Source organism: Varroa jacobsoni, unplaced genomic scaffold (genome assembly GCF_002532875.2).
Source record: "Varroa jacobsoni isolate VJ856 unplaced genomic scaffold, vjacob_1.0 scaffold_260, whole genome shotgun sequence".
Taxonomy (NCBI): Eukaryota; Metazoa; Arthropoda; class Arachnida; order Mesostigmata; family Varroidae; genus Varroa; species Varroa jacobsoni.
Window position 1 is genome coordinate 30,215 of NW_019213162.1, and position 24,264 is coordinate 54,478.

Sequence of the window (24,264 nt, forward strand, 5' to 3'; positions counted from 1 at the left end):
TATACAGGCCGCTTGCTCGCAAAATTGAATAAACGTATTTTAACTTTATACACTCGTGGAATATGATTTCTGTAGTGAACACGCGGTAGCAATATCATTGTCTGTTAATACGCGCTAATAGGTTCGATTGCTTACCGCATCTGCAAGCGGTCTACCTTATCGTATTCTCCTACTCGAGGGTCATCTGCTCTTCTCCGATCCTGAGCTCGTCGTGTGGTGCGACAAAAAATACTTCCTAACTCTTTCTAAGGAACAGTGCAGAGAACGACGAAACAGTAAGTTGAAGCGAAAATATGCAAATATCTGAAAGTGTCGCAATAGTATAATGATTGTAAGATTATCTTGAAGCGAATCGGCCTCAGATGGGCAAGATCCGAATTCTTTCAAACACATTCAGACAGCTGAATGATGATATTTTAATATCAAGTAAATAATAACTTTCTATACAATATCAAATCATTAACAACATCATTTCTGCTTTTGTTGTTGAATGCAATACCTTTTTAGGACGTACATATCACCCTTCGGATCCACCTGGATATTTCGATGCATGCATTTATCCAGAATACTTAAATTACTTATCTTATGTTCAAGAAAACGTAAAAGATGTTGCTTACCTAGACGGAGCCAACCCACAGGAAATGATTTTTCAAAAAATTTTTGACGATATTAAAAACTTAATAGCCGCGCAAAACTTTTTTAAAACCTTAACCGTTGGCGATGCCAGTTTTAGCTAATAAAATTAGCAGATGCAAATCACGCAAAAAGCGCCTTTCCTTACGCCTACCAGTACCGGCCAACTGGACCGTTTTTAGTTCGGTGATAGTTTGCAAGTTAATAACGGTGAATAAGCGTTTTACCAGTCACCCATAACATTGGTTTGTCGAAATAGTGTAGGCCGTTTTAAAGCCAAAATTAACCAGATACTTCATTTAGCTTAAAACAATCTTCTTAAATTTTACTGGATGGCAACCTTTTGCCATATTATAATAACAATATAACTTCATCACTGCAGGACTGCTATGATTTTTAAGGCGAGAAGTTGTGACAAGTAGTTTTTGCATTCGTACATAGAGACTAAATTAAAACCATTAACGAAGTTATGGTGAGATCAAAGTAGATAGGTCGAAGCTATACGGCGGATGCTTTAAAATTTCCTATCCAAATTCTCTTAGTTTTTGCTGAATAGGTAAAGATGTATATAACCTAACATTATCATAGCGGAGGCTTTTTGCTCATTGGTTTCGGTCGATTCTCTTTCAATGGTTTGATGTAATCACGTTAACTGTTGATGTTAAAAATTCGAATCAATTATTGTTCCAGGCAGCAGCAGCTAACGGACACATTTCCTTTCCAATTTCACTAAAAATGTAGCATCAACTCCTTCTGTATCAGTCTGGAACCTGCCACAAAATGTGGAAAATTTTTTTTATTTGCACATCTTCTTCGTATATAATTCACTTTTCACCACCGGTGATCAGTTGTTTTCTAGATGTCTCGATTTCGTTGCGTTTCTATGGGGTTTCGCAAACGAGAACACGATCAACTATTTTTTCGTTTATTTGACCTAAACATCGAGCTTTTTCTCGTAGCCAGCTTCGTTCAAACGGTTTAAAACTGTTTAATAGTAAATATTTAGTTACTTGGCGATAGCATAGCTATTTGTGTGTCAATTTTGCTTAATTCTCGCAAAAATTTCATCAGCTTTGTCCGTAATTGGTCGACCACTACGAAGAGTATCTTTCACGTCGAAATTTGCAGATCGAAAACGACAGCGCCATCATTAGACTATTTCTTCTAACAACGCATCCTGAAAATAAATAGCACAATTTTTGGTAAAAAAATTCACTTATCTTCAAGGCGTTCTATCTGAGTCTGAATACAGACATTGCAAGAATTTTACCACTGTCAGATCTCAGCTTTCAAATGACATCAACGTCTAGCCATATCACTTGAAATATGTAACTTTAAGGCTATCTAGCTAGAAAAAACAATAATGTTTCAACAGCTTATAATGTTGACCGTGCTATAGATAAGAGCGCCTATTGCGGAGTACCGATAGTGAGCAATTGCAACATAGATAGAAAAAATATGAAGAGCAATGTTATAGTTTGTAAGCAGATATTAATGGCCTAACTGTATTAAAAATTAGAAATGCTCAAAAATTCTTAAAAAAAAATAAACGACTCATATATACAGAAGAGTCAATTCAAATCCAAATTCTTATGCTTGGTTTTACAAACTGTATCAAGGCGAAAATAGATATGTTAATGATTTTCTTGCATGTGTTAAAAGTGTCGTTCCTGACCGTCATGTTCATCCAATGTAACCTTTATGCACCGCGATGCGACCTCAATTTAGTACTTCATTTGCAAATGTGCGGACGCCTTGTTAATAGAATGAGTGCACACATAGATGCTGTCGTGTCGAGACTTGTTGGACCCTCGCTCTATAACACACCATGCATCGTATTGCAACGGCTTAAAATCTGGTACGCGGCCATATTAGTTCCAAAGCACGTCCAGCCAGTTCTGAACAAATCGGTACTTTATTCCTCTTAAAGACGTGCGACCTTGCTCTAAGCATTTTAGCTATCTACGGTAGCACAACAGTTCGTAGAAAACGCAGATAAACCTTTTTGACAAAGGCTTCGCTTTTCTAAAAGAAGTATGGTAATATGACATTTTTCTTTATTTGGAATCACACTTAGAACTCCTATATGCCACGTGAAAATTGCTTTTCTTCACAATAGGCAGATTTTTTGGATTGTTAACGAGCCAGCGGTCATTTTTATGGTCTATTTTCGTATTGAGCGTAATTATTCTTTTTATCTTGAGTTTCACCCTTGAGAGAAATGGAGCAGATGACACTAATGGAATATTTGGTTTTATTGACTGTAAAGAGCATCTGTTTGACTTGTATGACCTATGACATTTATCTAAAGTCTCCGCAAACAATCCACGAAATCGTAGCCCTATTCACATGAATTTTCTTCACCAATGATCTGATCGAAATACAACGATTATTAGAAATGCACTTTTCAACGGCATCAATCGTATTTGTCTCTCACGGATTTTCCATTGAGCTGGGTTTCAAATCACTTCTGTTTGTTCTGGAATAAAAGCTGCTCGAAGCACGTTTTTTGCCACAAGTACGGGTTTGTTTAAATCTTCCTTGAAACGAGTTTCCCTTTGGTGCTACCAGTATCAGATGAACGCACTTGTAAAAAACTATTTGGAGAGTGTTTGGGTTTCTTGACTTGACAATATATTAAAACCTAATGGTTTTTGATTAACTTGGATTGTTAGAACAATTATCCAAATCTGATGTCAATAACTATCGTCCCACTGAGCAAGGATGCATAGCACGTATTACCTTCTTTTTTATGAGAACCGGCTATTGACCATCTTAGAGACTTTTTCTCCGGTGACAAACCTCTAGAGGGAGATTTGCATGGTTTTGCCAAATTGAGGTCAACAACCAAGTAATTAATCTCTAGAATTGTAGACTGGGCTTTAGAAAAAAAGGAAGTTCAATTGTATATATTTCGATCTTACAAAAGCCTTCAAGGTAGATAAGCACAACAACAAACTTTGCTTTTTCTACATTGAGCGCCGCATATGTAACTGGATAAAAAAAGTATTTGAAAATTAAGACATTTAATGTAAATAGAAATGCTTACCATAGTTCCGCAGTAAGCTCTTCTACGGTTTCTCAGACTCATGTTTAGGACCTATGCTGCTTCCTATACTTGATCCTAGACATTAAAACATTATACCACCATATATAAAATAGAAGCCTTATGTTTACACGTTTACCTTGCCTGCTTCTAAACGTAATGAATCCCTGCTGAATTTAGTTCTATTTTGTAATTCTAATCGCTACATACGCTTACAATCTCAGAGTGGTGATCATACCCAACCTTCGATTTAAAATTAAAATGAGGCGTAAATAATCATTGTATAATAGAGTGCTTCGTTGCTGAATAGTTCAGAGTCCATAAATTTATCTTATTATTAAAAAAAATTAAATTCAGAATTCGCGGAATTTATTAAACTAGCGCTTTGAAATGCCCGCTAAACGGAAAGTCCACAGACCTATTAAGAATATGGATTGGAAAAAATTGGCTGCACCCAGAAAAAAATTAAGTAGACTGAAATCTTTCAGAGCCACACAGTCGGGTATAACCCTACGCAACTAATTCAAGCAGTTTGAAGGAGGTTATATACACACTAGATAGGACCTTACTTAGACTCATCAACAACGACTATCATTTAGACAGTGCACAAAATATGAAGCAGTTGTCGTAAGCAAATAAATCAAAATGACTCCTGGAGTCCTTGACAATCACTGTGCACCAAGTATTTCTAATTTTATATAAACATACAAAAAAAAAACTCGTATTTAAAGTTCTGGATCGAATTATAAACTTGTTAAAGGAGCTTCCAGTTATTTTGTTGTGAGTGATTGCCCATGCAATCTATACTTCACATTCGTACATGTCCATTGAAAAACCCAACGTACATCTTGCCAGCAAATGGTGAAAGCCTATCTATTAGATAATAAAGGAAGAACTATATTGAAAAGTTGTCAGTGCCCGCCAGAAGAAGACAGCTTTTAAGAATGGCTGATTACGAAACGGAAATACGCGCATTTCATAGCACCTTTTATAGCAGTGTTTAACGGTCGCGAGAATTGGTGGCTGTGAGATATTTTAAGGTTTGACAACTTGATTATGGAGAACACATCAGATTTGAGAATCAACGTGTGTAATCCTAACCTGTCAAATCGACGAGGAAATCACGAATGAGTACTACGCGAACCTGTTACTCCGCCCTAAATTTCTTGAGCAAAGGCTCCGGTTGGTCTATAAATAAAGAAAATAAAAATCCTGTCTCTGTGTGAAAATAAACCGAATTAAATCTGATATGCTAGCAAACTTAACTTGTTATGAGAAGAAGTAACTGTCTGCTATCCAAAGATCTCGACATCTTTATTAAACTATTCTAATTAATAAGACATACCCTTAATACCATTAATTTTATGTGGATCATAGTACCTTACTAATACCATGGACAGACACTTGGCATCGACTGCGTGACTTATGCACTAAAGTATTGGCTTGGCCGCTCTTCCAAAAATAATGGCAACTGGAAAAGAACTATACGTTTGTCAATGCTCACCTGGCTTCAGAAATAATATGAAATAGCCTATTTCAACGATTAAGATTGATTCCGTCATATGTTATGCAATAATTATTATTCAATTCGTATAGCGATTATAGTGCAAACCATTATATTATGCAGTTTTTACGTACACAAAAGCCTGGAGCAAGCAGCAACAAATTGTGCTTTAAAACAAAAAATAATGCATAGCCATTATTAGAACTATTAAGCTTCTAAGCAAGAACATCATCTTTGGTAGTTGCTCCTTGAGCCGCTCTAATTGCATTAATGCCCTCAGTCATTTCTGTTTATCATCAGCTTTATGGCCTATTATTTGCCAGCCGTTACAACGTTATATATTAAACGACAGCTTCCTTGAGTCGTGTCACTATGTAAATTGTTCGCGCTGTTTCCGCTGGTATTCTCACACATGTATCAGGCGGGTATCAGATACGGGACACATTCAAGAAATGGACCATGTTTGGTTTATAATCTAGGAGGTGTAAATATTACTGTTCGAAATGTGAGATTGGACAAGAGTCGCTTTTTATGTCAAATCGAACTTCACTTCCTACTTTTCATTGTCATTTTTCATTGGTAATGAAATGTTATTATTACTTTTCTGTGCATTTGTGAAATTCGACAGAGAATGGCTTGAGCATTATAGTAATCTGCAGTTTGTGAGTTATATACTGCACAGAATACATATATATTTTGTGCTTGAAGTAATCTGTCTGAAATTAGTCGTGTTTGTTTTAATAACGAAACATGTTCTGGACTTCGGTTTACGCAAGCACCACTCTATTAAGCACTATCCTCTCTCGTTGTCTAGGACATAACAATATGTTCTACTCCTTGAAAAGAAATAGGTACTGCTATCGTGCACTCGATAGTAGCTTAAGCTGAATTCTCTTTCCCACAGGAACACAAACTAACTTTGAAATAATATCAGGTAATGCCAATACAGCATTAATCAATAAGTACATTTATTTGAGCTGAAATATTAAACCAAATAATTTACTTGTTTTAACGTACCTATTATTACGTCAGCCATTGGAATCGAATCCATAAGTACTGTTTTCAGCGGGAGTTCAAATATCGGTCAACAGAATGAGCTTGGGTTCCGGTTCGTCTGCGGTAAGTCGTCTTTAAAAACTCTGAATTTGTGTTCATCATTTTTTTTTTATTTTATCAAAAGTAAAGAGACGCATATCGATATCCCATGTACGAATATATTTAATTAAAGTTCATTACTTTGCTTATACGGTGATCGTATTTTTTCGTATAGGTAAACTCGAATTGACAACCTTATTGATGGGTCTGACGATATTACGTTGTCTAGAAACTCGGGATCTGTAGTGAAGGTCAGACGATGAACGTTATGGAATACTGAATTAAATACTTTATGGATTTACATTTGGTAGACAAGAAATCATTCTTTTTTTTGGTTTACAGATTATCGACTTGAAGGCTGAACTTTTGCGTAAGCGAAACCAAGCAGAGGCGAAAAGTCGCCAAAATGCTGAAAAGGTCTGGTTGGGTGTATTATATAACTGAAATTCTGGACACTATTTTGTTTCTGTGGTCTCCTTTTCGCTTGCGACGAAGAGTCAAATAACTCAAGTGAGGAGCCACATAAATTACTTTATTATAGGTTTTTCCTTTTTAATATTAATCTTTTTAATTAAAATAAATATGTTTTTACTATTAATCTGTTCGCTGGAGCTGTGTATTTGAGCCCCGTTAGAACGTGTTGTTTTACGAGAAAAAAGAGTCGTTACGTCAATATGCAATACATTTGTTCAGTCTTATCGTCTTTAATTACGGCCATATTATTAGACGAATCGTGTTTCAAAGCTGTTAAGGCGCATGAATTCATGTATTATAAACGAATCATTATATTGAGTCTTCATTGACATCCGTAATTTCACGCACATCTAAGATGTAACTGCAGAGTTGTGCTAAAAGGACGAAAAAAAATTTAAAGCTAGAATTTGCTAGAAGTAGAGGTCATTTCTAAATAATGAAATTATTTCTGAGGACAAGACCGTAAAAAGCAAGATCAATTAGAAACAGTTTTTTCAGAGAGCAACGGAGAAGTGAGACACGACTCTCTATCGGGATAGTTTTTCGCAGGCATCTCATTTCCTTTTAAAAAAAAAATATAGATTTTAGTTGAGATATTTTATCCAACCTACCATTGGTTCGAACCCTGAACTGTTAGGTTCTCTTTTATTGTGTACCGCATGGAGTTAACTTTGAAGGCTATGAAAAAATATTCCATTCACTAGACAGTGTAAAAATGTATACAAGCCAAAATTTCAGGAGCATAAGTGACGATTAATAATAAACGGCACAGCATTTAGTATCTGTCATTAGGGATATGTGAAATATCGGCATGGATTTATTTGGTCATTTAAGTACAATAGTCATTCCAACCATGTTATTATGATGTAAGATATCGGAGAATACAGTCCGTAAAGGGGGGTTTCGCGTAGAACAGCGAGTTCCGAAGGAGAAGAAGAGCAAGACAAAAATTACTGATCCTCCACCCCTAGAAGATGAAATCGACAGCGAGGAAGAGAATGCGCTGAGGGAATCAAGGCAAGTGATATTTTTAATTTGTTCTTTATCTTAAACGAAGTCTGTCAGTTATATCTGTGGGTGTAATATATATATATCAAAAATAGGATATTTGAGCTTAAAAGGTCGAATTTCATACATTTATCGGCATGGTATTGACAACATAGGTACCACGCGCGCCGTGTAACTTTTGCGTCATGCACACCAAGTGACGAAACCTATGGGCAACAAATCTGATTATTGAATATCTCTTAATTCGTTGAGTGTTTGAGCGCGTCCGCTTCTCCATGGTCACTACAGGGATCCTATAGAATGCGGGATTTCTTTCTAGCGCTTTCTGTGCATATATTGCAGTAAGGGCGTGATAAGCTAGCACTTGGGAAAAAGGATTAGAGAATTATTTATAAAGTTCCACGAAAACGGCGAAGTTTTTGTCATTAGGTACACTGAGCGATTTTAGATTGACGAACGCAGTCCCAGAACCAACCTTAAGAGCGCTTCCTTGATTTTATTCAGTCCTGTAAGATATTGGAGGATTAGTTTCTTATTTAGATTATTGGTATTCCGTATGAGACGCTCGTTGCGATACTTAAAACAAATAATTTAACCGCAATTATGAAAAAAAACTTCTGCGGCTTTTCGATAATACTTGCAACTAGCGTCACTTTTTGAAGCCTCTCTGCGACATAATCTGCGAACGAATTGTCTGTTGACGTCGCGACCAGTCCAAAGTACACGAACGACTTGAAAAATTCGCAATGTTTTTTATCGAAATTAAAAAAATCGTTAGAAGCGAGCGTCCCTCTTTTTCTGAGCTTCATAACTTTGACCTTGGTTTTGTGAGTTACGCTTTCCGATCTCGGTAATGTTGTCATTTAAAATAACGGGCACTAAAATAATCTGCTTCAAGATATTTTGAAGTTTAAATGTCGCTTTTGTCAAATTTGTGAAGGCAGATTTCCGGTGAGGACAGAAAAACAATGGAATTAAGTTATCCCTTATAACAAAACCTTTGCTTTATTCTACTTCGTTTTACGGCACTGTTGAGAGCGATTCCATTTTTTTTCTAAAAATTAGCTGCCTAATTTCTGTATTAGCTATATATCGTTTTACTACAATAAGTATACAATGCGTTAGTACAATGCTTTATCTGCGTGTTCCGGCAGGCGCCGCTTAGAGGAAAAGGCGCACAGGTACGAGGCAATGAAGTCTTCTGCGATCGTTGATCCTTGGTCCTTATATGCAGGCGAACAAAACGACGATGCTACACTTGTTGATTTCGGAGCCAAAGTAAGATTGAATATTCTAGAGGCGTCGAATCAACATCAACTTGAAAAGGGCCGAAAAGAGGCGGTACGGGATTCAGATGACACCGACAGTTCCGGCGACGACGATGATGAATGGTGCGTTAGTGCGCGGTTGACATTATACGTATTGCCAATGCAGACGTATTATTCAGTTGTTTTCCTTAGGTAAAGATCCATGTTATAAAAACATGACTGGAATTTTTTCTATAGCTTACCATTGCGCCCACGGCTGCAGCTAGTGTTAATTTTTTTCTAAACCTTTTTGACACTAGAAGAAAGTTAAAACAGAGCATTAGTCGAAAATACTGTTTCCCGTAAACAGAGATATCTGTTCAAGGTAAATTTTTTTTAATCACGAGAAAACTGCGACGGTATATAATCGCAGAGTAACAGACGAGTTTTCTAACGGAACAAGACGTTTAAGTACCAGCAAACAGAACATTAGAAACACATGAGGCGACAACCAAAAACTGACGTTATTCTCGATCAATCTAATGATTACAGGACAACGTTTACGGATTCGCTCGGACGAACTCGAAAATGCTTGAAGACGGAGCTTACCATTTTTTTACGTGAAGATGAACGTTTAAGGAAAAGCCTTGAGAAAAGTCATTCGAATGAGGTTAGCCATTAGGAAACTTACATTATATACAAACACGGTCGAATGTAGTCCAATTTATTGGCTACTTAATAAATACCTGTATATACATGTGTAAATTAATGTGTGTATAGAGGGACACTGTATCGTATTTTGCTCCCAGTACAGACTTATATCTGAATGAACTATAACATTATGACTAAATTGGCAGGCCATCGGAAGCATTCCACTACCGGTGCCAGCCGGCGAAGGTGTTGATAGTGAAGCTGGCATTAAAATATCAAAACCTATGAATGCCGTTGAAGACCTCGAAAAAGAAAAAAGGTTGCGTCAATGGGCCCAGGTGGAACAAGAAAACGCTGCGAAGGAACGTATACATTACCGAGATGTACTCTTTAATGAAGTGCGCGAACATGGTCAGGTAAGAAAAGCTGCAGCCGCAAGTGTTTTTTTATGAGCCTGACCATTAATTCAAACTGAAATTCAAAGTAAGTTTTCATTTAAATTTTGCATTAAAGGCAACCCATGTCAGACCAAGATGGGTTCAAGATAGCTACTGACCTGTCCCGGCCTATTTTAGATTGGCCTTAGTTATTGCACATTTAGATGCTTCAATCTAATGCCGAAAAACATTTGTTTATCGCTCTGGGACAATATTTACATTTATTTTTCTTTAAAGGTCCATTTCGAGTTTTCGCGTAACGAGGCAGAGCGTTCTGAGCAACTAAAGATACTTGATGGATTACGTGAGGAATCAATACAGAATCAGAAAGCTGCGCAGGAAGTGAAAAAAAGAAAGCAAGCTATTCTTCAACAGCGACTTAATAGAATACGAGAGAGAAAGGTATTGTGCTTTAAGTTACGTTCTTGCAAAAGATAGCACTAGGTTGATCAACTAGATGCTACTTAGCTAGGTTTCTAAAGAGTAAATTAAATTAGAAAGTATTACACAACTATTTTGACTAACCAAACGTAGATGGGTGAACAAATTTCATATTGTGCGATTTTATTAAGAGTGGACTAAGATAAGTAATACCATTCAGCAAATTCGACGGACTCGTTCACTATCAGGGACCTACATAGTGTAGGTTAGCGATTTTTCGATATAGAGGTGGTAGAAACCTGCTGTATAGTTTGTTTTGTAAAAACTTTAGGTTACTTTGAAACGTAAGTTCTTGCAGTATTTGTTTATGCCTGGTTAATAGTCAAGATGTGTTGTATACGGTTAGAAAGCTCTATTCTGCTCTACTGTATTTAAAGTAAAAATTAAATGCTGACCATTAATAGGTAATAAAGCGGGAAAGGAAGTATCAAATAAAAAAACCTCCGTCCGACAGCACTGATCAAACCGGCTAGAAAGTGTATTTTGGGTAGTTTTTCTGGCTTAAATAGCAGTAAATGAGAATATATATGTCTAATGATCATTCTTCACGCTCGTGAGACTCACTTAGAGGATCTACTAGCTTGAACATTGCAATTTGAATTTCCTGTTCGTGCTGAGGTAGCAGGGTTAGCTTTGCAAATGCGTTGGGTTTTGAGATATACTTTTCTCATGTTTTGCTAAACTTTTTTTCCTTAAATATCTCGAAAACTTGCTTAATAGGACAGTTGTGTATCCAATACAATATGTAAAAGTACGCAAAATTGGCACAGTTTTGATTGAAAAGTATAATATTTTCTTTAAATATGATATCTGAAATAATGCTACGCAGTATCAAAAATGTAATTGGTGACCATGGATAACGTGAGTACGGACTGCGTTTGAAGGAGCCAGCGTATCTACACAATCAATGGCCACAGGAATTGGTATTTGTGTTACATATGCAGGTTTTTCTAAAGATGAAAATCACCAGAAAAGGTGTTTTAGTTCTAAGAAAGAGGAGAGTTCTAAATCGAAGTGAATCTGGATATATGGAGTTACTTATTTTAAGACACCGTTACCAGAAAGATAAAATTTGAACGAAAACTCACTTATGAATAGATAGCCTTCATAAAGATACATAAGTCCTATATCGAACATGTTCTCATAGGAATTATTGTTTGCGGAATATCCGATAGGACGTGGCTCTAACCAAACTAAAAATAATACATCTTAATGAATATTGATTTACGAGAGTAATAACGTTAGCCTGCTACCACTAATAGTAGAGCTATCTACAAATAATAATAAATCTACAAATAAGCTTAATCAAGCTGCAATGTCCAAATTAACCTGAAGTTCGTTTCATGATCTTTGATTGTGACATTTTAAAGGGATTACCTCCGGGCGACTTGGACGAGCCGGATATCATTACCGGTGCTAAGGCTGAAATCATCGGCGCGAAGGTAAGCTTTTTTCCGCATATTCTTTACTGCATACTCAAGGCGAACACGCCTTTCTTAAACGTAAAAATATGCCCTGTGCAACAGTAGGCAACAGTTCGGTACATACATGCGTAATATTTTTTTAAAATTTGCACATATTATTCTGATGTCTTATTTGATATTATATTAAGCCTAATTTGTATTAGATTATAATAACAATGATGAAATCATTTGCACCACTCGTTCTGAAAAATACGGAAACGTTTTCATCTTTACATTACAAAAATTTTATATTTAAAGGCAAGAAACTTGATGAAATGATTTATTAGTTTAGCATTTTAGCTGTTTTAAATGAATACATTTTATTGATAAGTCTAATTTAGTAGATGACATCCAAGCCTTGAAATCGAATCGTGGAAATAGCTTAAACGTGTATTTAGAAGATGATGGTGTGCCTAGTAACACTATTTCACATAAGGCCATTAGCAAACTATCAAATCAATCAACTGTTAAAATGTATAAATCAAGATGTGAAGATGTGAAAGACCGAAGGCCCTATAAACGATGTTTTACAAATAGAAACGAGTACTCACTCTATATGTTCCCTGACAGGAAATCGTTACGCTTTACGATAATACCTGCATTAATAAATGAGCATGTTTTTATTTATAGGTATATAATTATTAGCCACATCATAGACTTGTGCATTTTACTCGTCATTTTTTAGATGTATTTTTCAGTACAGGTCCTTCATCAGTATATTCACGCTGCGTTAGTTTGCTATTACGAATGAAGGACATAGTTATTGGTTTCTATATATATACAGTTATTCTTTTTATTGCCATATTTATGAAAAATACAGCATTCTATATGGTTGGCTTTGCTTGTGGGCCGAATGGCTAGCTCTAAAATAAGTACCAATTTGGAAAAAAGATCGTTAACTACCTCAGCTCGTAGAGGTAGCTATGTAATAGGGTAGAGAAGCTGCTTTAAGTTAAACGAGAAGGACATAGTATAATTGAATTTACGTGCGCAACTTGTGCGTGTCATAATGTCGGAAGTTCTGGCTAGCACATTTTTACGTGCTCGCGTATCTTGTTTGTTGTTTCATTATTTGACTTCCTTCAATCAAACAAGGTAGAACATCGGAAGTCTTGATAGCTCCACCAGTAAAGGAATATTGACGGTGACATATTCCAACGTTACTTAATTGACAATTTATATTTTAGGATGAACGTCGTCAACCATCGCTTGCAGCTGCCTCCACAGCTTCACCCGCACCCGTGCGTCCGTGGGACGAAGGCAAAGAGCTTCACGGGGTTCCGATCAGTAAGTGTCGAGGTATGATATTATATATTAAAAAGTAAGCACCTTAAAGCCAAGATAGGGAAGCACTGATGTAACTGCTCTAGCTTACCGTCAGACTCGTTTTACCACTGTTTAACCCTCGTACAACGGCAAGCGATAATGCTTTAAAAATATGTGAAAAAACAAACGGATAAGCATTGGCAATTTCTGCAAAAAGATCCTATGGCTTTTTTGTTTTTGGAAATAATAATTAATTCTCATTTATATTTGTAAGCAATATAAAGGCTGATGAAGTATTTAGATGCTCATATATATCGAAAACCTGCAGAACGCTCTTGTAACCCATGAATTGCTAGCCAGTGATAGAAACCTCCATTGATACATAGCTTACCCTACACGTTAGTTTTAATATTATTAACTCTGATAACTAGACTAAGATTATGATCTTTCAGGACTGTCAACAGGAAGGAAACGAAATAGATTTGGTTACGAGGATTACATAGAGAGCTGCCGCCAAGAAAGAATACCAGAATTTGCACCTCCCATGATCTACAGCGAAGCTAGACAACAAACTCAGGCAAACGGGCCGGTCAGGATAAGCGGTAGTTCTTCAGGGATTGCAGAAATTCATAAACAGCAAAGAGAACCTACCAAAGTAGACCTTGATGAATTTCTCAAGGTAATGAGGAATCTATCGTAGAATACACGCAAGATCAGTTTCGGCACAATTCATTTTATATTTAAAGGCAGAATCCTTCAATATAAAACCTGCACCTCGAAGCGAACTACTGTGGCCTGTCATGCAGTTCGTACAAAAAAATGAAAATGAATGCGATTCGGGAAGACATATCCTACCATGGTCGAATGTCAAGTGATCCGCTTATTTATTTCCGTGGCCAGAAAAGAATTCACATAATATCTTTTTTGCAATTGTTATTGTGAATGCTGCTGGAAAATTTCTTTCCTTTGAAGAAGCAAACACTAGCAGTCATATCAGGTAGTTTTCACTATGAAACAACTGTACTCGTTTGTAAAGTATATATCTGTATATTTTTTTTGATCAACAACAAAATCAGTCTTGATATTCAAAACAATAAAGGATAACACAAAATAAGCAACAAAATATACCTGATCAGTGCAAAGCGTTTGCAATCTGTATATTTTGTCAACAAAAAACCTCCACAGTGAAGGGTTCGTATGCAAATCGTAAGTTGACAAGGGATCTTCTTAAAGTGAAGGACGACGCGGAAAACACAGAAGCGAAAAACATAACCTGAAGCCCACTGAAGATGCCAACGCGAGTGACACAAAGAATATGAGCTACAGAGAACCTTGATGAGGACGGGGCAGATGTCTCCTTGAAACGGAGACAAGCCAGAGGAACCGCGTGGAGGATGCTCGGTACAAAACCGGGCGCGCACATCCCATGGACTCTCCGGTGGCAACATCCTGCAAAATCAAAATCACACAAAGCCTCCTATAGGCACTAAGATTTGCAATGAAAATTTAATTATTTAACACCTCCATTTACACAAATAGGAGTTCGTTGCACAGAAAAAAGTACAAGTGCAAAACAGGGAGAAATGTAGGTGTTTATTTCTTGCATGAGATTTACAAGACTTGCTCATTTCAGCATTCAATTTACCAAATATATATTTAATATACTAGATCTCGTGCAAGGTGGACAAGATTTGCTATAATATGAATACTATAAATTGTTAATCAGTCTAAGGGTGTACACGGGATCAAAATATAGAATGATATGAAGATGGCAAAATTTACGTCATAATAACGAATAAAATGTTAGGAGAAGATTACACATACATTATTACAGCCAATACTCTAATGGTAAACGCTGCTTACGCTGCTTTCGATAAGGAACTTTTTTTCGATAAGGCTTGCAGGGATTTCAAAAAGCTTTTATGATATGTATAATATTTGCAAATATTTAAATTAACTAAAACAAACATTTTCTTGTCTTTGTGTATCTTTTCTCCGCTCAACGCATTTCTAGCAACTAAGATTATAAAAAATAACTTATTTTATTCAATACTAATTCTGACGGAATTATATATATATATATATATATATATATATAAACTTTTGGACTGCAAAACCCGGTAACTGACATTTCGGAGATTTCAAGGAAAATGGAAAATTTGTTTCATCTAATATAGTAGCAGTCGATCCAGTACTCTCATACTTTGAGGGGCGCAAACGGTCTGCAAACAATGATATTTAGCTTTATCTACAGATCGAGATTTGACAGTGTGTCGTACAAGGAAGGTTTTTTGTCAATTAGATAGTTTTGAGAGTAAAAATTTTTCCTCACGAAAACTTGCATATATAGCAGCTTTTATCATACAGTTTGGGATAACGGCACACTACGCATGATTGGTCTTCACGCAAGTATCATCAGAGCTACTAATATCTTGAACATTATTGGCAGCTATTTGCAGTAAAGTACGTAATGAGAGCATTCATTAACTTCTGTTTGTCGTCGAAGCGCTTTGCTAGCAGTTGTTTTAAACCTCTTGAGTTCGCTGGTTTATTGGTTATAAACAAAAGACTTTCTTTGGAGGCGAAGACGAAAAGGACCGTTTCAAAAACGATTTAAAGGCATCGGAGCTAGCAATATGGCTCTCGCCTCCTTGCATCCCAAAGCCGGCGCCGTTGCGTTTAATAATTAATTCTTTGCAGTCTGATAACTTGAAGTAACATGTCGTAGGCATTTTCAAAACCACACACTTGCAGCGTTCCTAAGTTTAACCTCTGCTGGGTAGCGTCCAAGAATTCCATGGCATTCTTTGCGGAGGATTACAACTGCACGGACTTTAACAGTGCTATCAGTAATTTACAAACACCATACGTACCAATCAAAGCGACTACAAGTTCTATCAACTTATACATAAAAGATCAGTGTCCAGTAAGCGGAGTACTTACACAACCCAAAAAATTAACAATTCTTTATTATATCTGCTAGTTGCCTTCGACGATTTTTCTTCGATTTTTTTTCCATGTTTCCCGGTCGTATTTGTGAAATCATTCACGCTACTGAAGAATCTAAGAAAAATCTCGCCGTGGAACGTGAGGGATAAGGTTTGACGTCAGTTAGCTGGTTTGAAGAAGGGGTTTGTGTTGACTCCTTGCGCCACCGACGTCAAGCGGTCATTTTAGCAACAAAACTAGAATGAATCGATTTTTTTTCGTTAAAAAACTTCCTATGGTACTAGAGAATAATGTTAGCTTGATGTTCAGTACATTATCTTAATTTTGACAAAAATATCACTTAGCGATTAGGCAGCCCAGAAGCCTCGCATGCGCCCTAAACCGTCCTCCGGGTTCCCGATATTATAAAAAATATTAACTTCCTTTACTTACATTTTATCAAAATGTATATGAAATACGCTCCTATCCTAGTAGGAGGGTAGTACTTTATATGTTTAATTAGGCATTAAATCGACCTATTTACCTTTTTAGAAATATTATTTTTTGAGTATTTCCTCTTATTTATGACAAATAAGGACAAAGTTTGTGATGATTATAATGCCCCATGGATTTGAAACGTGCTGTGCACGTACTATGGATTCGGGTTCCAATACTAACACCATTTTATGTTCGTTTTTCATATATCAAACACATCTTGTACCATTGTGCTACAAACGCTCCAATCAAAATATAACTTTACCACTTTGTATGTATCTCTTTAGCAATCTTAACCATACATAACATTTATCGAAAATTCGTTTTATCATAGCATAAAATCTATCCTATTGTGCTTAATACCAGAACCAAGATATTGTCGCTAACTTTCGGATATGTTAATGATAATATTGAAACCTATGAAATAATTTTTCGATGTGCAAACGATTCTTCGAGCAAGTTTCGAACTATATGTATCGCACGATACTAAGTCAACTTAGCTGTCTTAAAGTTGATGGTGCCGGCTAGAAGTATTAGAAATCACGACTAATAATTTATTCAAGCATATCATGGCCTACATTTTTATCCTGCCGCTGAGATGCCTATAATTTATGTATACATTTTAGACGTTTCATTGCTTATATAATTATTTATCACAAATAAAAAATAATGAGTGGAGTACGCTTAACTTTCGAACAAAGATAATTTATTTAAAATCTTGTTGTAAGGATGAGGATACGGTGAAAGCTCAAAAACAGTATCGTAAAAAGTTTCAAATAGATCCAGGTACAATTAATTGAATACAAAATAAGCTCGAAGCGGATGGAGACAACGTTTTGAAAGATCAAGAAAATTAACGAGCTCTACCGTTCGAGAAAAAGTATTGGGAAGATGTACTAGCCCATTTCGTAGATATGTAATAATTTGTGAGCTTGGCATCAGCACGTCAAATTTCTATCGTATCCATAAGACGTTATAAATGAAAAAGCTACATTTCAACAATAATATGTACTACTAATGAAAATGATCTGGAATGAAAAGAAAAATTTCACGAGTGGTGCTTGAAAAATGTTAACAAGATGTATCGCCTTTTGGAGAAGATTATTCGGTGAATTCGGATAAAAGTACGTTCAGATTAAATGGTACAATTAATCAGCCTAATTGCACTAACAGGGAACTCTAATTCCCCATGTTACACAGCAACATCATATACATTTACTAGGATGATAATAATTTTGAACATGCAGTGTTGGACAATATATATATACATATATATATATATATGATATGCAGATGCTACTGGAATTTAAATATTACTTAATAAATAAATTACACGTGAATTACAACGGGGGGTATAATAACTTAATCTGTCTATACATTTTTGAGATGCTTTGTATATACAAGCCTTCAATTTGTTACGCAATGCAGTAGGAATACCTATAAGTGACTAGAGCAATTAAGATTCGCATTGTCGTAATTCTAATTTTCTGGCACTAACTAAGACCGAGCTTGCTCCTGTAAACAACCCTTCATGACCTAGCGTTACCCACTGCAACCAGCGTTCTCTCTGCAGGACGAAGAGAAACGATTCACAAGTGCTTCGCCTCTATATGAAAATCACGAACTGTTTGCTTAGATAACAGATTTAATTTGCGAAATGACATAAAAAAATTAACGAGCTCTGTCAACAAGGCCATAGCATTTCCTAGGAAAAAGTGCTGTACATTCCAAATATTCTTTACGGTTTTTGGATAAGTCTGCAATCTTAAAAATGGGACAGAAATTATTTATTTACTCTATGAGGTGATGGTGGTTTGAAGGTCTTGAACGAGAGAAGCTTGTCTGCTTTGCTACCACTTCAAAATAATGTACACGAATAGGTATATCTCGCTCGTTTCGATGTTTGGCAAGACTGTCCTTGCCCACTAAATGTATGTTATATACGTCGACCTATTGGAAACAACGGTGTACAACACGATAAAACCGAAATGAGCTTCCAGAAGGGTCCTATTATAATTTTACTGTCATTACGATGTGAAAATGCATTTTGATGAGAACCTTTTACGTCGGCTTAAAACCTCTAGCATTATTCTTCCAGAGATCTGTGCTCAGTTTTCTTAATTTCAAGTCAAATTCCTCAATGATCCTTTGAAAAAGGACAAATCCTTATCATGTGCTAGGACGCGTAGTTCGTAGGTTATGGAAAGAATGGTTAACAAGATTATAATTTTAAGTGCAGAAGGACAAAAGGTTATCTAGACACTACACATATAGAACGCTAAGCCTCACTATGAGCTGCCTTCTTGACTGTTCGTACGTGGTTATTCTTACCGTAAATGAAAATCTTCTCATTGATGTAACATACACGGGTTTCCGAGGTGCATTCAATGTCGTGCCGTATGATACCATACTCTCAGTTCCGCCTCCTATAAAGGTTGTCTTCAACCTGCGTATTTGATCCATGGCTCTCTCTCTTCATGGAAAACTGCCTAATATCAAAATAAACTGGTCGTTCCCAAAAGTAAGATACACCAGTACTGAATGTCCGCAAAGCATTGTACTAAATAGCGCTTTTTCTTGTTAATTCTGTTCATCGGCCTTATCGAGGGTATATCAAAAGAGAGCGTGCGGCAATTTCTGTGCTCTAATAATAATGTCCAATTGATCATACCTATCAAAAATATCAAAGCCGCGTCATCTTGCGAAACTCCCCCCAAACTGTTAGGTAAGAGAGCCGAAACTCGATAAGAATGCGATGTGTTTCGTTTCGGCAGTAGAGATTCTAAACCTGATTCTATAACGGAAGGAACTGTTATCATTAAGGCCTAATTTGCTAAGAATCTAGGCCTTTTATTTCCTTGTCTTTTAAAACTGTGAGAAAAATAAGTTTATGGCACAAAGACCTTTAGAGAGTCTACTAGAAAATTTAAGGAGCTTCTTATTTCTTAAACTAATATTGCCTTCTTGCTGCTTTGTGTAATCAGAATTTGAAAACCCAGGATTTAAATACTTATAATCGAAAACGTGAATTTATGATACTGATAGGAAAATAATAAAGGTATCTTTGAAGATTCAAATACAGATATCATATTAACCAATATTGCCTACGGTTTGTTGATGTAAGAATACTAGTCTTAAACAACTAAGCGAATTTTTGGAAAGGAGAAATTAACAGGTTAATCCCCATATCAAAAACGATTTTTATTTTACCCTAAAGCCGCTGTCCATAGTCACAATCAGTGGTCCGTTTATGTACGTGTTTCGCGACTAGTCGATTTATGTAATATATTTTAAATAATGGTATACCAAATACGATAATCCTGTAATATGGAACTGTGGTCTTTCTATATGTGATAACCCCTGCAGTAAATATAAAACAGACACGACATAATAAAAATTACCCACTAGCCTTTGGAACTTCTTTTCTCATTTAAAAATACCGGCTCTAGTTAATTCACGAATGGACAACAGTACTTTGCTCTTACTTTCGAATTAATATTCTTTTCACCTTCAATTCACTAGTTCAATCATAACGCGATCATCGATACTAAACCATGCCAACACAAAATTACGTTAGCTTTTGCAATTAGCCGTATGACAGATAAATATTTATATAGAGCCCATCTTCGCTTGAGTGTCTGCGTTGAGTAACAGAACCATGGCATTTGCTGTTCAAAAAGTCCGATGGTGATAATAAGAAAGGTAAAAGTTTATTATGCTATTTGTCGCATACCGCAGTATGTACCGGTTGATATAGTGTTCACATAATTTTTTAAAGGCTCGAAATGATTTTTCAGTTGAGATTTTACCCCGCGTGTAAGTTAAAAGGACTTAGTACAAAAGCAAACTCATACTTAGTTTAACCTCATCGATATAAATTGATAATTAGAAGGCAGAATTTCGTATATGGATAGAGTCATAATATGAATCTGCTGTAACGCTTCTCCTGAAGTAAAAGGAAACTATCAATATTCGAAAAGCGCCAAAATCTCGAAAGGGGAAACGTTTTCCGCCACTAAACAACTACTGTTAGTATTATTCTTCTTTAAATGTTATTTTTGTGAAATGCCTGCACCTTTAATGCCAACAGAAAAAGCAATGAAAATAAGAAAGATCTAAAACTTCTTCAGATATCAGATTAGTGTAATACGAAACAGAGCTATTATAATTTCATATTTATTGTTTCACTATAGAATTTCTGTGATCCAGCAGTTTCAGTATGTAGTCTAAGTGCACACCTTGAGGGTACAATACTTTATTTAAAAAGGTTTACGTTCACTTGTCAGAAAATGTGCGCTGGAATTTATGGTCTGTATCGATGTATATAGCTATATCTGTATATATAGCTAAATAGATAAATGTGCGATAACTAATACTCGAAGAAACACTAACTGCCACAGATATTGCATGAATGGGGATACACACTTCTAACAGGATGAATGGTCAACAACCGTAAAGTCTTTCGAGACTTGATTCTTGCTGATTATTGATTCTACATCGGTTAACGCTGCGTCGTCCAGTGGAAGTTTGCGCGCCGCCACGAAGTATGACTCTGAAGTTAATACGAGAACGCTCTTGTTACCAGATAATTCAAAGTATTTGAAAACATGTAGTTACTTGTAATGCAATTTTATTCTCCAGGTTATATTAACAACTTTATCTATTGTCAGCGCAGCTACAAAAGTGGGGCTGGAAAATCAAAAAAAAATTTCGGAACTATTCATTCGCAGGCTAATTTTTACCTTTTAGACCGAGCATGCCGTATGCCACAGCCCAATTATTATAGTCCGTTCCCAGCACTGACAAGGCAATCCTATGTTCTGGAAGACACAATTCAGTTTTTTAGAGCTGGAGTTATCGGAAAGCACTGTCAACTATTACATGCGATTGAAGATGCTCAAAGCTAAATTGCATTTTCACCATTTTAGGTAAAATTTCCTATTTCCTATTTAAAGTTGGTACATACTTTGCACGATACTGATGTCATAGGTACTGAATAAACTTGTCTACATAACGACAAACGCGGACATCTTTGTTAATGTCGCGGTCAATTTTTACGTTTATACTTAACCTTTATGTTAGTATGAATAGATTGATCACGACTAACGCAATCCTTTCCTGCTATCGTCGCTTGCTATAAAATAGCCGACAATGTTTGCACAATAAAGGACATTTCGTTTATATGAGGGACATTTCAAGTTGACTATAGTGCAAACCCAAATTCTCTGAGCCCCAACAAAATACGTTCATAGAAGTTTCACTGTTGTTGAGCTGTTCTAGTACTAAGCTAAAAAGTAAAACTACTTCCATTCAGTAGCAGTTCTAAAGTGCTATATCGCTTTAATAAAAAGCTATAAAACTGGAAAATCTATTCGACTTTGGTGTTAGCCGCGGGAACGTTATTACATTGTTGAGGACGCTTACGATCTGCTTTGAAGAAGAACCTTGCGGGGTGAGACCGATCATCAACGACATAGAATGATATGTTTAAGTTACCGTTGCTGAAAAAATAAAGCAGTTTAAATAGTAGATCCAGAGTTTTCTACACTTAACTCTGCTATTCATTTTAAGATACATCACTTAATATTGAATACAACTAAGCTTCTGGTTCTGATAGGTCCTGGCCCTTAAAATGTTATAAATAGAACATCGAGTTAAATATGTATTTGAATTTTATTCCAAAAGAGCGCTGTCTTAGGACCGTTATAACCCTGCCGTCTTCAGTAGATTAAAGCTACTAATGTGCTGTTCAAATAAAGCACAATCGGAGTAATATTCTTCGGACACACCTAAAATAAAAAGTAGCTTCTGGTTGTTTATGGACTTATATCGGCAAACTGGACATTAGTCCTACTGAGACCTACTTTGGGTCAATCCACTTTACAAGCATCTTGAAGATATCTCCGGAGTTCTCATCATGCTCGATTTCGACTTCAATACAACGAACGGTAGACGTCTGTTCAATCAGATGGGTGTTCCGCTTCCATACACGCCATGTACCTGTTACCTTACGATTCCGAAGGAGTGCCCAGTTGCAAAAAGCAAACGCCAAATTCATTCTATGCGATATAAATGATATTTGAATTTAGATTAGTTAGCAATGTTATGCAATCGCTCACACTAAAAACATGTGTATGTAGACAAAATGAATGATGAAGCAGTAGCGTATTCCTGCGTCACATTTTAGTGTGAAATTTTGAGTTTGATGTCCTTACTTTTCACTCTCCTAAAGTTCAAAAAAGTAGGATTTATCGCACCCGAGCCGGTTTAGTTGAGGGTAAATATATCTGGTGTTTTATTGCATGATGCGGATTAATAATATTAGACTGAAAAGCAACGCTTTGCTAAAGATTACCGAACCGGTCCCGAATATTTACCTTAGATACGGCAAGATCTATCAAGAACCGCTTAATATAGGTTCAAGTTTACAGTAAAAGCATTGCAAAGTGATACATGCGTAATACTTAACCAAAGACTAGTAGATTTTCAAAACGAGAGACAATTAAAAAAAGTAATTGCTTTCTCTGCAACTTAACAGTTAGTGAGCCGCTTCTCCAAGAGGATACGAAACCTAATACACTTGTTAGTAAATTTTTTTAATAACATCTCAGTATTACAAGAAGAGGTACCTGTGCAGCATCTAGTATGTTTATATAAAATTCAATGAAATGTGTTACTGTGGAGTTCGGCGCAGAAATATAAAACCGTAAATGTGGTACTTAAATAATAAATGGTTTCAAAATTCTAGAAAAGAATTAATCATTCCAGATTGTCAAAATATTTCAGTGCGGCAAGGCAATACGATAAAAAAAGAAGAACAGGTCTAATGACTTCTCCGTATTAGTCAAAATGCTAGTCAAAAAAAAAGCTTCACTATTTTCTCACCTTCAAAGGATCGAACGGTTCCATGAGAATGACTTCGTCTGCATTTGTCAAATGGAGGGCTCCCAATAACCCAGCCAAAACGAAGGAAAATACTGCCATCATAAATGCAGAGGAGACTGAGAAAAAGGTTAGCACAGATATACATTTAATAATGCCCAAATAGATTCTAAAAGGTTCCATTGAAGGATCCTGCGACGAATTCTACGTTAAGCAAAAAGAGCATATTCAAACATTGAGCCAAAGCCATGTTTTTAACGTCAAGCATATTCAAGGGATAACACATACTTAATGGTACGCCAGTATCTAATATGCTCCATATCATTAAAATCTGGCCTGAAACAGGCTATACAATTTTACCTCTTAATAAACTCTGAGTTCTTGTTACTTCGCAAAACCTGCTCACATTCAAGTGTCACAGAGATAGGTTGTCACTGGCACACATAATGCGTCAGCCTCCGTCCAAAGAGGACTATTTATCGTCAACATAATGCCTCTTTAGCTAAATGCAAATGCAACATATTCGTTAGCAACAATTTGACAAAATCCATTTATCTTAATCCGAACACTATGCAGATGGTCAGTTGATAATTTCTGAATTGGCGAATCGGCCAGAATCGGAGTGTGAATTTGAACGAATGGGTTGTCGAAACGATGGAGTCAGTAAGAAGAAATTACCCTAAGCCAAATAACG

At 36.2% G+C, this 24,264-nt stretch overlaps 3 protein-coding genes across 9 annotated transcripts in view; 2 read left to right on the forward strand and 1 right to left on the reverse strand.

Annotated features, from left to right (window-relative positions):
- Window positions 1-767, forward strand: part of LOC111258768 (nicotinamide riboside kinase 1) — a 1,969-nt gene extending 1,202 nt beyond the window's left edge. For all 4 annotated transcript variants that reach the window (XM_022830286.2, XM_022830288.2, XM_022830287.2 and 1 more), the window contains exons 4-5: window positions 122-275; window positions 508-767. In XM_022830286.2, coding sequence (XP_022686021.1) covers window positions 122-275; window positions 508-737 — 384 coding nt within the window. In that variant the 3' untranslated portion in view covers window positions 738-767. The remainder of the gene's footprint in view (window positions 1-121; window positions 276-507) is intronic.
- Window positions 768-5,643: 4,876 nt separating this feature from the next.
- Window positions 5,644-15,242, forward strand: LOC111258767 (coiled-coil domain-containing protein 174). 4 transcript variants are annotated; one of them, XM_022830282.2, is made up of 11 exons: window positions 5,644-5,762; window positions 6,216-6,302; window positions 6,621-6,695; window positions 7,624-7,769; window positions 8,915-9,151; window positions 9,560-9,677; window positions 9,865-10,074; window positions 10,333-10,497; window positions 11,907-11,978; window positions 13,187-13,298; window positions 13,718-15,242. In XM_022830282.2, exons 2-11 carry the CDS (start codon window positions 6,276-6,278, stop codon window positions 13,963-13,965), a joined length of 1,410 nt encoding a protein of 469 aa, XP_022686017.1. In that variant the 5' UTR covers window positions 5,644-5,762; window positions 6,216-6,275; the 3' UTR covers window positions 13,966-15,242. The 4 variants fall into 4 exon arrangements, with proteins under 4 accessions (XP_022686017.1, XP_022686019.1, XP_086823707.1 ...); XM_022830284.2 differs by having other exon boundaries at window positions 5,645-5,762; window positions 13,187-13,286; XM_022830283.2 differs by having other exon boundaries at window positions 5,652-5,762; window positions 6,250-6,302.
- A 5,606-nt stretch (window positions 15,243-20,848) lies between these two features.
- On the reverse strand, window positions 20,849-24,041 carry LOC111258769 (uncharacterized). Its single transcript, XM_022830289.2, has 6 exons — window positions 23,931-24,041; window positions 23,574-23,689; window positions 22,553-22,695; window positions 22,113-22,189; window positions 21,431-21,508; window positions 20,849-21,240 (listed from the first exon to the last, which is right to left on the reverse strand). The coding sequence occupies exons 2-6, from the start codon at window positions 23,673-23,675 to the stop codon at window positions 21,116-21,118; spliced, it is 525 nt and encodes a 174-aa protein (XP_022686024.1). The 5' UTR covers window positions 23,676-23,689; window positions 23,931-24,041; the 3' UTR covers window positions 20,849-21,115.
- Between the last annotated feature and the right edge of the window lie 223 nt (window positions 24,042-24,264).

What these genes read in the sequence shown, in the direction of transcription:
- LOC111258767 (XM_022830282.2), top strand. Translation starts at nt 6,276, where the DNA reads ATGAGCTTGGGTTCCGGTTCGTCTGCG. An exon ending in AGAAAAGTCATTCGAATGAG is followed by an intron (nt 9,678 to 9,864) that starts GTTAGCCATTAG and finishes CTAAATTGGCAG; the next exon opens with GCCATCGGAAGCATTCCACT. An exon ending in CTGAAATCATCGGCGCGAAG is followed by an intron (nt 11,979 to 13,186) that starts GTAAGCTTTTTT and finishes TTTATATTTTAG; the next exon opens with GATGAACGTCGTCAACCATC.
- LOC111258769 (XM_022830289.2), bottom strand. Translation starts at nt 23,675, where the DNA reads ATGATGGCAGTATTTTCCTTCGTTTTGGCTGGGTTATTGGGAGCCCTC. An exon ending in AACCGTTCGATCCTTTGAAG is followed by an intron (nt 22,696 to 23,573) that starts GTGAGAAAATAG and finishes CGGAATCGTAAG; the next exon opens with GTAACAGGTACATGGCGTGT. An exon ending in GTAAAGTGGATTGACCCAAA is followed by an intron (nt 22,190 to 22,552) that starts GTAGGTCTCAGT and finishes TTATTTTTTCAG; the next exon opens with CAACGGTAACTTAAACATAT.